The following is a 16,880-nucleotide window of genomic DNA, read 5'->3' as shown; positions in this document are numbered from 1 at the left end:
CGGCCCCGGGGGGGGGGACGCTACTATTTCGTTCCCGTGCATTTTGTTCGCATGAGTACATTAGATAAAACAACCAAGTATTTATCAGACAGATTTATTACATGTAACATAATTTACGAATTTAGAAAAACCTAAGCATGCAAGTATGCCTACTTGGTGAAAACTCCTCTGAAAAATGGATTATATAAACCAGGTCCCAGCATATTCTTATCATTGATCAACTTTTACATGTAGTTTGTGGCCTGTTATCAGAATTTTCATGCAATGCATAGCCACCACAGATGGCCGTATTTTATGGTTTGCAACCATATTTTGTAAAAGGAAGCCCCCTCCCAATGTAGCTGCATTAACCCTGTGTTCAGACACCTTTCAATGACAAAGCCAAGAAAAAGTATTACAGAAATTTATTGTAAGTTTTTATTCTGTTAACATATAATTACATTGAAGTAGTACATTCATGTTCTTTTTTGTTTATTCAAAATGTGTTGTTTCAAAAGCGATTGTTTTGTCTTTGCTGTACTTCCTGTCTAGAAAGGCAGCAGTGCACACATCTTACCAGCTGTGTGTAAACTACAAACAGATATCTTATCAGTTGTTTGTAAATAGCAAATAAAGAAAGTGGCCCAACGTAAGACTATTTACCCTCAGTTCAGTTATGTTTGTAAACCATGCATATTAATGAGATGCACTAGTTGGGTGTACACTGGATAAACAAAAACTTGGCCATTTGTTTGCACACAAGAAAAAAATCAGTTTACTTGTACAAGATATTTTTTTTTTCAATAAAATAAATACACCAATATATGTAGCATGCCTTAGGGAGCTATTCGTGTGATTTTAAAAAAAAATGTGAAAAGTGCCCAAAAAACTATTCTGCTACAACAACAACACTGTTTAATTCTTTTAAAAGATTCCTCTCATTAGTAAATAGCGCCCTCACTCCACAATATTTAGAATGAGTGGTTGGTCAAAAGTTTGATGAGTCAGGTGCATCTATTGGCTAAGCTTGTTGTACACAAATGAGTATAGGAACCATTAATGCATGTTTGTAATGACTGGTTGTAATTTGGTATCTCGTTGTTTTCAAGATGCAGCCTGATATTTGATGCTTTCTTGGTTGTTCAATTGTGGCTAAAATTTGTGTGGTGGGTGGAAGATGTGTTTATTGTTTGTTGAGTCATTGTTTAGACACCCTGCAGCTTGAAATGGTATGGTCCAAATCCAAATTCGATATGGTGGTGTTGAATATCTGTGCGATATGGCAGTGTCGTCTAAAAACCACGCATCAAAATGATTTCTGTTTATTTATTTACTGTTGTAGATCCTGAGAACTAGCCATTGAATATGATGTCGGGAATAAATGGTTTTCTGAACAAGCGTTATTAATTATTGCTGGCAATATTCCAGTATGAATTGGGAGCAAACTGTGACACCGAATCTCGTCGTTGTATTGTTATGCTTCTAAAATATATTTTTTTTAAATAAAATAAATTAAATAGAAATATTATGTGTATTTTTGTAGTATGTGGAAACATGGCTTGCCCACTAAAAAATATAAAGAAGTGTGGTCTGCAGTTCTTTTTTCTAAATTTTTTTTTATTTGTGAAAAAAACTGGAGTGTAAACAATAAAACACTCACAGTGCAAGGCTAGTTCACCAACATGTCTATTCTCTTGCTTGAGTGTGAAAGTACATGGTTTAGTGACTACCTCTTATATTTTTAAATTTTAGATTTTTTTTTTATTTGGGAAGGTTCTTCTATAAAAATAGAACAGATATATACATATATATAATGATTAGTTAATTGTACATACAAGTTCCAATAAACAATATAATATATTAACCGGTGGGGTTAGATTCGAGACAAAGTCACTAGATATTGCACCAAAGAAACGATCCCATCGAAGAAACAATCCGAGTTTACAATTTGATCTCGCATGGCGTCACGCCCTTGTTTTATATTTTAGTGTATTTTCTATAATCATTTGCCTATATTATCATTATAATTTTCAAATATAGCAGGCTGTCTCATCTGCTGATATTAGGCAGGCAGATCATAATTATTTTTTTTTCGAATACTTCACATTTTTCATATAGTTTTGTATTTGTAAATATATACACGGTTGATGATTCCACGTTTCTACCCCTTCCTACATTTGATTATGTTTTTAACTGATTTCATTCATTGAGGACATTGTACTCGTAGACTGATGTGAATGTATTTCCCATCCATCGATATTACGAATATAATCGCAGCCAATACTAGGAGAAATAGTGAAAAAATTAAGATCTTTTGTTTAGGCGCAATTCGTGAACTTGCCAGGACACATTTACATGAATGGGTGCCAAGTAAAATATAAGTTATGTTATCGGCGGGAAGCATTTTATAGTGAACTACATTCGATCACGTAAGAAAATGTCATATTATAGTGCATATGTTCAAAGAGGCACCCCATGTTCTAATCTGCTCTGTGCATACCGAGAATTCAGAGTTCGACGACTTATTTTTGACAGGGGAAACGTAACAAATGGGTTGAATGGCGTAATTAAATATTCTGATGTCACAACAGTGAACGCCAATCAGCGCCCAGTTTCCTGCATATCATTATGACGAGCGCGCAAATTCAATTTCCACAAGACGCCATTGTTGCTACTGCTAAAGACCTCAGTAAAATCCTACTGGGGCTGAAACTTACGATCATTCTGTCTTGCCGATCACGATCGGCTAAACATACCTGCCAGAACAACGCTGTGATATAGAGGACATTAACCATGGCTGCTTCTAGGTATTACAGGTAATTATGGATGCATTTGCAGCGCTTGATCGATCGCAAAAATGATGCCCCGGTACGAATGTGACGGGGCCATAGGCTTTTGACCGATCCCACAACCCTGTGTTTAATCCACAGAAATGGTATTATCTGACTTGTCACACTATCCCCGTGTTTATGATTGTGTTTATAAAGTATTGCTCGATCTATTATGTTGCAAATATAATACTGTATTCAAAATAATAATATGCGGAAGTCTATCAAGAACGATCCGCGTGACTCGTTTGGTGTTGTTCCCTTCGATCTGAACTATATGTAGCAAGCTGATTTCACGCTGGCGTCGTAATGGGCTGTGTAGAATCAATATATTTGCTACACTTTTGTCAGCCTGGACTTACTGCCATCGCTTCTAGGACATTTCTCTACAAATTCGAAAAAATATTTGTTTGATATTTTTTTTAAATAAAGTTTTCGAAATCTCGCGATTAAACGAAAGGAACACTGAACAAGTTCCATTGGCTTCCAAATCATGGCGGACCTCTCGCGCTATTCACGTATGTCTTTTGTCGAAATGACAGATTTTGGTAGAGTTGGTGATAGCACGACTTTGAGATTTCAGCGGATATTTAGGCTATTTCCTACACTATATGACATCGATATCCCCGTAAATAAATGGTACATGATACTTGTTTTTAACTCGATATTTTGTGCCAGATAACCCAACCCACGTAGCTTTACTTGTTTCTATATTATAACATAGACCCTCTGATTATAATCACAACACCACATAAGTGTAAGGTATGTTTAAATTCCTGGTTACATTCACCGTTTTCGAAAGACGGGTGTTAGCGATGATTTTCATCAAGCCAAAATATACACTGACTGTACTTTGACCGCCCATTGCCAGGGCATGGCAAACTGACTACTGCCAACCAGCAACTGTTTCCCCTGTGTCTTTGTTCAAAGCGAGATATCTGAAATCTGTAAGTGAAGAAAAAAAATGAGTTAACCTAGTTTGTGTTTTAAAAAACCGAATGTCTCAGTCATTCCATTTAAATCCCCATTTTAATTTAGAATCTCTAGAATAATGCATTGTTGATCTTTGTTCTTTAAACTTGCCTCAACTTGTTTCGCGGATTTCCCTCCTTTTAAACATGTTTACAGAGCAGTGATTTTAAAATGCTAATGCGAGACCAAGCCTTCATTTGGTTGGCATTTTAATTTTTGAACGGCAATGAAACTTTTTTTTATACGGAATACAAATTCAAAATATGTACAACAGTCAAATTATGAACTTCTACATTAACATTGATCAAATACTTAGTACCATAAGGGACGACCTCAAAAGATCGATGTCGGATAAAAAACTTAATTCCTTTAGTTTTTTTCCAAACCCCTCTACCCCCCACTGAAACATAATTGATAAATATTGGTCATGGCGTCAGACTACATTCACCATTAAATACAAATTGATAATCGGACAGTAGTATTGCATAGCAGTTGGCTGTCGAGTGGGTGTAAAAAGATTTTACAAATGCACCTCATTTGACGCACAGATTTACACTCGAACCAAACCATTTTTCTGTTTTTTTCCTTTTTCGGTTATTTCTGTCAATGATTGGAGAGAAAAAAAAACGAACTACAAATACTCCAAGATTTTTTTGACTTCATTAAAAAATAAAATCGTTTTTCTGTAGGATGAAAACTTTTTGAGGTCAACCCCCCCCCCCCCAAACTAAAGGAAATAGGTTTTTTATCCGACATCGATCTTTTGACGTTGTCCCTAAGGTTTTGCCTAATCTGGACACACCTTGAGAGTGTGAAAATTGGGCCATCTGCAAATATTCTGCATTTTATAAGCTTATTGCCAGCTGTTGTAAACAATTGTAGTTTTTAAAACTAGTTTTAAGTTGTTCTCCAGCATTGATGTATGTGCAAAATAGAACACACTTCTGACAAAAAACACATAACATAGAGCTTTGACTATGGGTTGACCATGGTTGAACTTACTTTACAGCAACATTTTATTCGTAAAACCCCTAAGTGATTATGCCAAAATTTTTAATTATGCCAAATTAGTTAAAATTAAAAATATACTAGTAATTTCTGATAACATGTGATCACCTGGAATGTCTTGTTTACTTGAGGATTACCGGTACTAAATCACTCTATTTACACCATTAAATAATCCATACAACTTTCTGAAAAGCTGTCTTTTTGTGTAGTCAAAAAATGTGTGAATTTCAAGATTTCATGTCTGTCTGTCACCTTATATACACGCCAGGTCTCATTACGATGACCTTTATTATGTAATTGATTCTGCAATCAGACATGTTTCTCTCTTTCTCACACCCAATTTGCCTTCTTGCAATTGTAGGTAAATTGCCACTGGTGTGTGCATATTTTTCATTGTACTATTATCTCATTTTGTCCTTTCAGTTATTATGACAGTGAAAGTGATAGCGGGGATGAATACGAACAGTACGATCATGATTATGACATGCCTATAATGAGGCCTCAGAAAAAATTTATCAACAAAGGAAGATGGACAAAAGAGGAGGTGAGAATAAAATAGACAGGTCTATTGGAAATTGACATGTCAAAGAAAGGTCTTCAGCATTCTGTCAATAATTAATGCTAAGTAATATAAAAAAAAAATTTATGAATTTGTACAACTATAACTATGTGAGAGTGATCAACATTCAAGAGCACTACAACCATTCCATAAAAATGATCTTACTAAGAAAAAATCTTTTCCAGATTTTTTATCTTAAAATCATAAGTTTTTCACAAATTCATACCACATTGGATGATATTCGGATACTGAAATAACAATATATTCAACTTTTAAGATAAGGCCAAAAAAAAAAATTGTTTTGTTGCCCTCAGCAGCCGACCAAAAAATATGAAATATTGGATCGCGTTTTTTTTTAATGGCCCAAATATTAAAAACTCACAATTTTAAGCAGTATAAAAAGTGTTTTCCCTCAAACTTATTGATCCTGGACCGTTGTTTGATCCCCAGGGGGATAAGTGGCGACTTTGAACCTCGGGTTGATCTTATTTCTCTGACATGTTCCGAATACTATGACATTTTGACATTTGCGATTCAACGGATAGTTGGTGCACAATATTAAAAATATCACCGCACCAAGTATTTTCTTAATTAAATAAAAACATTATTTTGAATTAAAAACAAGAAGTTTGTTGTAGTAAATATAATTTTTAATACATGAAATGCACAAAATTTTATTGAATTCACAAAACGTGACAAGAGCTGAGGACAAAGATGTTGAAGAGGACAATGTTGTTTAAGGAAAAGAAAAAACTAAGACCAAAACAATGTAGTGATGGAAATAAAAAAATATAATACCAATAGACTGAAAGAAACACTTTGATTTTTGTGTTCAATATCTAGCATGCGTTTGATTGATTCCCTTTTACCTTGGCTATTTACGATACCCTTAGTTTTCACGAGTTTATTATATTTGTCAATAAGTGTCATGGAATGGGATTTGTTTTTGCTATGAACTGAACAGTGAACTGATTAGATGTGTTCACTGAAGTAACAAGTAAAACAATAAACAATATTCCAGACAGTACGTCTCACACCTTTTTTTCGCTACAGTTCAATTCATAGCTCTTTTATCAAAGTGCCAAACTTCCATGATCCACAAATGGTCTATATTTCTTTGCTTAATTCTTTTATACAGGATGAGAGGTTAAAGCAATATGTAGATACCAATGGCACAGACAACTGGAAGTTGATCGCTAGTTTTTTCAGCGACCGGACTGACGTACAGTGTTTACATAGATGGCAGAAAGTTCTTAATCCAGAGCTTATCAAAGGACCCTGGACGAAAGAGGTATGATGTTTTAAATCAGCATGTGTTTAATAACTGCAAAATCTTGTAGAATTTGTGAACTGAACAACAGCCACAGAAATCAAGCAATTTAAATTTGATATCCTTTTTTTTAAGAGATCAATGACAAAATGCTGATTTTTTTAGAAGGAAATACATGTATAGCGTTAAGATACCCTTACTTCATCAAGATTTATTCCCATCAAATGCGGAAATACTACTTTCATATTTGTCAAATCCCACAAGATGATTTGATTTAACTACAAAGCTATGACCATTGTTTGTTTTTACGTTCAATTTCACTCATAGCGCATGATTTCTCAGTGAGCAAAAAAAGGTCCATTGTGCTAACAAATATGAAAAATGTGAATTTTGTTGATCTACCGTAAAAACTAAATGCAGATAACTTCACATGGGCATCAGAAATGTCTGGATTGGAACGACCACCTGGTCCCTTTATATTCAAAGTGCTTCGCTGTACATTACACCTAATTTGCATACATACTGTTTATTGTTTCCTAGCAGCTGTGGGTACATGAGTAGGTGAATGCAAAACACTTGAACATATTTGAACTACTATTGAAAACAAAGCAAACCAATGAAATATTTTTTGTATTCTACATACAGGAAGATGAAAAAGTGATTGAACTTGTGAGTAAATATGGGCCGAAAAGATGGTCATTGATTGCCAAGCATTTAAGGGGACGCATTGGAAAACAGTGCAGAGAAAGGTAGGATTTGACAACTTTTAATTTTTCCTATCATTTACAGTTTTTAATTTAGGTTTTGGCCATATTTGTGGAAAGTGCTTAAAACTGTAAATCATTCATTCTTGTGTAGTAAAACTATATACCGCTAATGTTTTTATTTATTTTATTTTTTTATTTTTCAGGTGGCATAATCACCTTAATCCAGACATCAAGAAATGTGCCTGGAGTGAGGAGGAAGACCGTATCATTTACGAAGCACATAAACGCCTTGGAAACAGATGGGCGGAAATCGCTAAACTTTTACCCGGAAGGTATGTTTTATAATATTCCAACTTTGTAGTGCCTGGAGTTACGGTAAACTCCTTCATTTGTAAGTTTTGTGATCATGATCTTCTTTTTTTCTTTCCGCAATGGATAACTGGATAATAACTAACAACTTTTAATGTGTCTCAAAACAGAACTGATAACGCCATCAAGAACCACTGGAATTCTACCATGAGAAGGAAGGTGGAAGCGGGTGAGAAACCATTTGGTGATGTCTCACCAAAACCCAACAAGCTTCAACAGCACGAGCATGATTACCAAGACTATGATTATGAACCTGACTTTGAACCACAACAAGTTCAACACCACCATCACCATCAAGAGCAGTATTCAAGATATCAACATCTCAATAACAACAATTCTTTACAGTCGCATAATAATCAGGTGAATTTTTGATCTTATTTTCACATGAAATATATAAACTAATTTTGTTGTTAATGGCTCAAGTAAGTTGACCAGTCATTGATTCTTATTTGTTGGTGGTGCGCGTGTATTTCCAGTTTGACTTTTTGTGGGTGAAATCTCAAAACAAACAATTTATATTCATAATTGTAGCATACATTCACTGCTGTGATATCCATTAGGCGCATGTGTATAACCTAAAAATTTATAACAAAAATGTAAAAGAAGATCTCCATTTATAAACCTTGCATGAACATTGTTTCAGTGGGTGGTGATGGAATATAGAAAGTGTCACAATTAAACAATGTATTATACACATGGTGCACACCTCGCATATACCAGAGTTTACCGCGTGTTGAGTTCTCAATTTATGTCTCAATAGACACATGATTATGATTCAGACTTTCAGTTTATATCATTAGGTACTGTAAAGTGAGTAATTTTCACTGGGTTTAAATTTCACTCATTCAGCATATTCAGGCATACTCATATTCACGGTTTTATCATCTAGATAATGTGTTCTATGCTAAATTTTACATATTCACTGGGTTTTAATTTAGTGCATTTTCCATGCAGCGAAATGAGCAAAATTAAAACCCAGTGAATAAATAAGCATTTTACAGTAATCATTATGGTGTGCACCTTGGGTTTACTGTACTTGTCTGGCTTTAGCACCTTGCTCAACTAACCTCACACTTTTGTCACATTTCTAAGGGGGGGTGGTGGTGTCACATTTTCGTCAGTCTGGCACATTGTGAACTAAAATTGTCATTTAGATATTTTTTCGAGAGGAGGGGGGGTGGGGCTGCTGAGCTAAGCGCTCACCCCCTTAACACATGTACATGCTTTCAATATATACAGGTGTAACGTTTGTATTTACTTAGCTATGTGTTCTTCTACTTCAGATTCACCATTCACAGAACACGCAGTATTACCAGTATGATTCAGATCACTATGATGCAAGAGATGGATACGGTAAGCTCAAAAAAATAACTCCATAGTTATTCACTTGTACGTACAATTTTATTCAGCTGGGCCCACAAATGCTTGCCTTGCTAGTGTAGCTTTTCACATTTGTTAATAATCAGAGAAGAATTTAGACAAATATGGTAAATTCTATACATTTGATTTTATGTACAGTACTTGTACTTTAATTTAGATTTTTTGTTTATTTCAGAGAAAAATAAACGCAAAGACTACCAGCCGGCAAGAATGCAGAACCAGCATGTTGTTAATGAAGGAGAGAGCCCAATGAGATGGATAGTTATGGATGGAGATCATCTGTCACCGTTTAGGTGAGCAGAGAAACCAACGTTATTTTCGGGGGCACATGTAATAGTATATAAAGTGGTGAACATTTCTTATTCTCTTGTTTTATTTTTTATCTCAGAGGTGCAAATATTCCTGACATGCCAGAGAGTACCCAACTTCTAGAGCAGGGCAACGCATCTAATTTAAGTACATATGAATTGTTGACGGGTACTTCGGATAGAAATCCTGGAGCCACACCAACGCAGTTTACAAAATTACAAAGAAAAGGAGTGACAGGTACGATATAGTTATACAACTCTTTTCATCCTTGTGTTTTCTATTACAAAAATTAGAAGAAATGAAATAGGGTTTGGTATCATGCACTGACAAATCTATGGTAGTTCTGTCGATAGTAAAAATTACTTTAAAAAAAATGAAGTATCTATCTTTGATGTCAACTCTGTTTTTGCTAAACCTAAAAATTTTCCAAATCTTAGGTTATCGTTTTGACAGTCATGCCATCTCATCACTATCGAAAGATGTTTCAGGGTCACTAATACCGATTACATCACCGGTGACATCTAGATTTAGTTCACCGCCAAGCATATTGAGAAGAAGTCGAAAAAGAAGAGTATCCTTTTCAAATATAATTTTAATATTTAATCCAATTTCTGATAATTTATTTTCTCTCTGTATTTCTCTCGATGCAATTTTTGCTAGGACCTTTGTTATTTCAATTTGTTATGTTAGTACAGCCCACTAGATGGTTTTTTATAATGGAAATAAGACTTCTCCATGTGTTTGCATCCTTAATAATATTGCCTTCAGCATCATCAACACATGCAAGATTTAGACGATTCAATAACACAAAGGACAGACAGGTATCAACATCTCAACACAGCATACATGAAAGAAGAACATGAGGACGAGCCGCAGCCCCTTCCACAGACTATTCCCTGCTCACCTAAAAACACACCAATTAAACCTTTGCCATTCTCACCATCTCAGGTATACAACATCTTTCTAAGCGTTGCATTTCCTTTGTGTGTCATACCGGTATGCTTCGTTTTTACCTATGAGTTTACGACATGTGCTGACTTGTCTTTTCACTTTACTGTCTATTTCTATTGTAGTTCCTGAACAGCCCTGGCTTGCCCAATGATCGAGGAATCAGTCTAACTTCCACTCCAGTATCTAACCTCCATATCAATAATATATTATCTACTCCTGTAACGATGCCAATAAATGAAACTTCAGCAAACAAAGAAAACAAGTAAGATGATCCTCTTCTCGTCATGTGCTTCTCTATATCATGTATAAAGTTTTCAATATTGATGTTGTTTAGCATTAGCTTTGCAGAAGTAATTATTCCCATATTCCATTCAAGTAACTCAGTTATATGTTGCGCTCATTCATGCATGCATTTCTGATGTACTTCATCACCTTTATTGCACAGGGAGACTGTATTCAGAACGCCTAGAATTCGACGTGCATTGCTGGATACCACGCCCAGGACGCCAACCCCACTTAAAGACGCGCTTGCGATATTGGAAAAGAAAAATGGTCCATTGAAACAGTTGGTATGTACAGTGATGTTTTATGCCTATTTTTGTGAAATATAAAATTGAATATGCTGCTTCAGGATTGATTTGTTGATTTTTTTTTTGTCCTCATCTAAGTTTATTAATTGCTGCGTCCTTGCGTTTCAGCCGCAGACGCCAAGTCATCTGGAGGACCTAAGTGAAATTATACAGAAAGACGAGTTATCGTCCGGTATAGCAGGTGACATCAGTAGTTTCTGTTCACCATCGAAACATATAAAACTAGAGAATGGGGTAAGTTTTGTTTTGCTCTGTACAGTGTTAACTCTGGGATAAGAAAACCAATCATTCGATAGTCTGCTGAAAATCTCCGCAAATAGCCGATATGAATGATTGTTTAACATTAGCAAGCAATGTATTTAAAATGTGTCCCCAGATAAATGTAGCAATTTAACTGTTCCTGGTTTAGATAATAATATCGGCATGTCCTTCAATTCACCAGGGTGACACTCCGTCAAAGAAAGCCAGGAAGTCGCTGAGTCATCAATGGAGTCCTTTATTCAGCCCTGAGCCAGCGTCGATGCCTGATACACCTGTAAGTGAATATTTGTCTTGAATGATGCGAACTTAAACCTATGATGCTGACGTAATTTTAAGTGAATAATGAGCTCTATGTTGAAAGACAAAAGCATTGTCTGATTGCCACGTCACCTTTAATACTGTGGGATTAGTTTAAGATTTAGTATTCATTGTTGATTTTCCATTGAAAAATAATATTTGGTTACCATACTCAAAAATATCTTGTTGTTTGACTTGAAGCAGCTAACTAAACTATGACAAATGTCAATACACAGACACTTGCCTTCAGTTATTTTGTACAAAGTCTGTCCATCCGTCTGTCCAAGCGTTCGTATGTACCGTATGTCTGCGTACACATGCACAAATACACTCATACACACACACACACACACACACACACAGTCATTTCAAACTCACCACTTTGTTATAAGTTTTGGAAGTCGAGAGATGTGAAACTTTGTGGCATGATAGTCCTTACCTTCACTGCTACCTAAAAACTTTGTTAGGCAGTAGGTTATATTAACTTTCTGTAATCCTATTATCATGATTTTTGGCATTTTGCAGTAAAGTCATGCGCGTTAATTAAAATATGCTTATTCTGACCTGCATATATTATCTTTGCTTTAGATCCATTTGCACACTGACTTTGTTTTATTTTTTATTTTGTTGATATTATGCAGCAGAATTCCTATTTAGATTTAGATTCAGATAGCTCAATTATAGTGCGACAGCTTTTCAAAGATGACACTGTATTCACAGACGAGTTCAACAGCTTGGTTAGTTTTGCTTTTTAGTTTTTCTTGCACTTGATTTTGTGTGCTGTCTTCTTTTCCTTCTCTATTTAATGTGCACTCTAGCTTCTTGTTTTTTTTTTTTTTGCTTGCTTGCCGCCACATTTTACCTTTCAACAGCTTTTACAAAAAGTTTTTTTATTTGCATAATGATCGATTTTCCAGAACAAGAGCCTGCTAAGTGATGGCTCTATGCTGATGTCATCCAACTATGGTTCTCAGCCCTGTTACACTTCCACATCCTTCAACAAAGCCTTCATGGTGCCCGGTTCACCGAATGCATCACAGAAGATGAAATTAAAGACTGAAGACAGACATGTGCGATTTCAGGAGACTCCCTGTAAACCCCTTGCACAGGTGGGTGATGGGCTTTCTTGGACCATCACGCATGCTTTATTGATTTGTTTGTGCGCATGTTCTGCTTGTCACAAATAACACACAAAATTACCTGTCTTGCCGGAAATTAAAATTCTAACGTGATTGAATGGTAGATTTCACGTCTGCATGATGCACCTGAAGGCATTACAGGCGTCAGTTTATAGGTTTAACTTTAATGTTGTGTTTAAACACTCTTGCTCGACACATAAATCTGGGAACCACTATACTGATGTTGATTGGCTGAAATCATACCACCTCGATGACTAAAAGAATATGCCTCCCTAGTTAAAGTAAAAGGAACATTTCCTTGACAGATAATGTCTTCACTTGTGTGATATTTCACTCCTTTCACTTTCTGCACTGTAATTTCTGCACATATGTGCATGCATAGACTTATCAATGTATGCAATAGTTATACAGTCTTGTAATATTTCTATGTTTTTTTTGTTTTTTTTACATCCAGCTTGATGCGGCTTGGGAAACTGTTGCGTGTGGCAAGACAGAGGACCAAAAATTACTGACGGAGCAAGCACATCGTTATATGAACCAGTGTAAACCTAGATCACTGGTGTTGTGAATTTCACACACAATGGAAGAACACTGCAAGTGTGACATGATGATCACTGTGTGAAAAAAAAAAAAAACTGTTAGTGATAGAAACTTAATTCTCCAGTTTGATGAGTAACTCGCAGCTGCTTGAGATTTTAGCCAATGGTGTAACTTGTAAGTTCTGCCTAAACATATGTCTGATATCCCTGTTCCAGTGTTTGTAGCTTTATATACCTCTGCTTCAGACATTAGATATGGACCATGCAATTTACTTGTGATGTAAATTAACACTTTCCTCTTTACGTATATGTCACTCCACTTATATTCATACGAGAAATAATGTTGTGATGTATTGTATGTCGCCTCCCTCAACGATTTCTCTGTCAACAAATGCTGTGGTTTACGTTTATAACTATGTTGGTCATATGTTTGACTTATTAGGCAGAACTTTACTAAATTGTTTGATTAGATTTTAATGATAAAAATCTAAATATTTTTTGTACCCTGCACCTACCTTGGCCTTTTTTTCTTATCTTAGATTATAGAAATTATAATCAGTTTCTACTGTTTACGCAGACTTATCAAAAACCCTTGCTTTATATAACAAATCTGAAAAAAAGGAAAGTTGTGTTTGTTTCATTCTATGCACTGAATCAAGAAGGAATAAGCAGTACTTAAATTTTGATTCGTCAAATTTACTTGATGTTTAGTTTCATGAATGAAAACCATTACATTTCTTGGCAGGGGGTGACAGGGTGCATTTGCCGAGGGGCAGTGTGTAATTGCATTAATGTACAGAAAATAATAGCTTTGATAACAAAAGAATCTATTTTAAAATAATTATATGAAAAATATATCTTTGATGTATGTGTAGTGTTGTAAATGAGATACAAATTGTTGGAATTGTTCTAGTTACTGTGTGGATATTTTTTTTTTTTCGCATAGAGCCAGTGTTCAGTCATGTTTTTGTTTTTTAACAGATTTCATAATATTAAATACACATGTAAAACTTCAAACACGGTAGAGCATTGTGTGAATGACTTCGTGGTGTCTGATGTTGATTACTTTGGAATTCAGCTTTGTAAATGCACTTTACAAGTCATGTACACTCATTTCAAAATGTGTAGTCATTTTTACTGGATCAGAATATCATGTAAGTTTGTACTTTGCATATATATATTTTTTTAAGTTGACTACCGTTATCTTGTAAATATTTACAATTATAGTATTTCAGTGGATGTTCATACCTACACTTGCCGTTGCACGGTCGTAGTGTAGATTTAATTGGGACACGTGTGTTTTACTGCTTGCTGATAGTCTGGGTTTGTTGCCGATATTGTTCTGACACCAGTTTTCTGATCTGTTTCACACCCCCTCTTACTCCCCAGATTTCAAGATTGTATTTTTTGACTTGCATGGGTGGATATGTACGATGGAGTCGAGTATAATTGTATGCAATAATTATTGTAGATTACTTGATGTGTTGGTTCAGCCACTCCCATGTCAGTATATTACTAGACCCAAGTAATTATTGACACTGCCTAGAACAATGCATTGGCATTTTAACCCATAACAGTTATTCAGTTATACCAAAAATGTAATTTTGAAAAGTGTAATGGCTTTTTGTAATGTATTGGTTACATTAATTCAGCTTTAAGAGCTGTACAAACATGTCATGAAAGGAGTGTTCTTTTCTTTTTTCAACAAGTCAAAAAAATCAGTTAAAAATCGTTTTACAGTAGAAATCAGGTAGTTTGCATAATAGTTGAGTGATCAATCAGCATGGGGCAAAAACATTTTAGTAATATCAAGTCCATCAGAGTTAGCAAAATTGAAAAATTTCTTTTTAGATTTGGGTTTTTTTTGTTACAAGGATTATTTTAAGACTGGGTCAAAATATTTTTTTTTTTGATTTTTGAAATGCTTTGTTTCCTACTTGTACAGTGAATCTAAATTAAAAGCTTCTTGTAACCCTACATGTTTCAGTTTGTTTGTTTGTTGTGTTTTCAAAGTCATGGGAACTGTTAATTCTGGTTTACTCTGTCCTGTATCATTTCCTGGACATGCATTATAATTTACAAAACATAAATAAAAAACTGACATGAATAAATCATGTAAGTTTATTTATGTTCAATCCAAATGACCATATTGTCTATAATATATTCATGTTTGTATATATATCTGGAGGTTCATCAACAATGGTTAGGGACACTTGAAAATAAAATCGAAGAAAGCTTAGAAAGAACTCCCGTGTGCTGAGAGTATTGAAGACACATTAAAAATTAATTAAAAATTACTTGTACATGAGATATTGGTGGAAAAGCTGAAAACTAATTATGTAAATCAGGTAACTAATATGAACAGAACAAAGAAATTATGAATTATTATGCTAATTAGAAAATTAATATGAACAAATTTTAACCCAAAATTAATCAGGCCTGTCTATTGTCCTAGAGCATTTATGCACCAAATTTTATTCATATGTGATGATCAGTAATAGGTGATTTTCCGAACAATTGCGAGATGCATGAAAGACGCGCGTCAAACGTCTGCTGCAAAAATCGAACGATTTGATTTTGAACTAGAATTTCTTTAATTCGCAGCTTACATTGACCGGCCGATCTTCGACAGAGGAATATTGCTTCCGAATACCCTCACTTAATCGAAATTGCCTATCATCAAATGTGGACAGCACATTATTAAGCATGGAAGTGTCCCTGAAATACTTTCGCGTTTGTCGAATCCCACGCGACTACGACGCTATGACCTTTGTTTGTCCTGTTTTTACGTTCGATTTCATGCATAATGCGTGATTCTCGCAGTGTACGGAAAATGGTCTATTGAGATATCAGTGTTAATTAATTAGGTGATTAATAAGCATAAATATTTACCAAAAACTAATTTGGTTTCTGCATAGTTCTCTTTAAAAGTGTCATTAAAATCCAATTTGTGGTTCTTTATATATCAGTGGAACATTATGCAAATTAGGTAATTAATATCCAATTAAAACTAATCAGGTCTCTGCATAATCCTAGAAGATCTATGTACCAAGTGTCATTGAAATGTGATGATTACTACTTGAAATATCAAAAGCTGAAATTTAATTGATTATGCAAATTAGGTAATTAATATGTACTCATATTACCCTAAAAACTACCAGGTCTGTGCAGTGCCCTATGACATCTATGTACCAAGTGTCATTGAAATGTGATGATTACTACTTGAAATATCAAAAGCTGAAAATTAGTTAATTATGCAAATTAGCTAATTAATATATACTGATATTACCCTAAAAACTATCAGGTCTGTGCAGTGTCCTATGACATCTATGTACCAAGTTTCATTGAAATGTGACAATTACTACTTGAAATATCAAAAGCTGAAAATTAATTAATTATGCTAATTAGTAATTAATATCTACTGATATTACCCTAAAAACTATGAGGTTTGTGCAGTGTCCTATGACATCTATGTACCAAGTTTTATTGAAATGTGATGATTAGTACCTGAGATAGCCGAAAATTGATTAATCATTATGCAAATTAGGTAATTAATATTGTACAGATTTTTACCCAAAACTAATCACATCAAAGCATTAGTTTGGAGCACCTGTGTGCCAAGTTTCATCAAAATCCAATGTGTGGTTCTTTAGATATCGGTGGAACAGTCATGGAACAGCTAAAAATCAGCTAATTATCATGCAAATTAGGTAATTAATATG

General features: G+C 34.7%; 1 protein-coding gene across 1 annotated transcript; it reads left to right on the top strand.

Annotated features, from left to right (window-relative positions):
- The first annotated feature begins 2,638 nt into the window (after window positions 1-2,638).
- Window positions 2,639-13,254, top strand: LOC100376713 (transcriptional activator Myb-like). The gene is made up of 17 exons (XM_006814070.3): window positions 2,639-2,795; window positions 5,211-5,331; window positions 6,485-6,637; window positions 7,262-7,365; window positions 7,527-7,655; window positions 7,803-8,052; window positions 8,976-9,045; window positions 9,248-9,365; window positions 9,461-9,618; window positions 9,819-9,952; window positions 10,150-10,329; window positions 10,455-10,594; window positions 10,778-10,901; window positions 11,031-11,156; window positions 11,365-11,457; window positions 12,398-12,589; window positions 13,074-13,254. The coding sequence occupies exons 1-17, from the start codon at window positions 2,773-2,775 to the stop codon at window positions 13,185-13,187; spliced, it is 2,229 nt and encodes a 742-aa protein (XP_006814133.1). The 5' UTR covers window positions 2,639-2,772; the 3' UTR covers window positions 13,188-13,254.
- Window positions 13,255-16,880: the final 3,626 nt, after the last annotated feature.

This window comes from Saccoglossus kowalevskii, chromosome 7, assembly GCF_978046115.1.
Source record: "Saccoglossus kowalevskii chromosome 7, keSacKowa6.1, whole genome shotgun sequence".
NCBI lineage: Eukaryota > Metazoa > Hemichordata > Enteropneusta > Harrimaniidae > Saccoglossus > Saccoglossus kowalevskii.
Note: the sequence above shows the minus strand (reverse complement) of the source record. Positions and strands in the feature narration are given on the sequence as shown.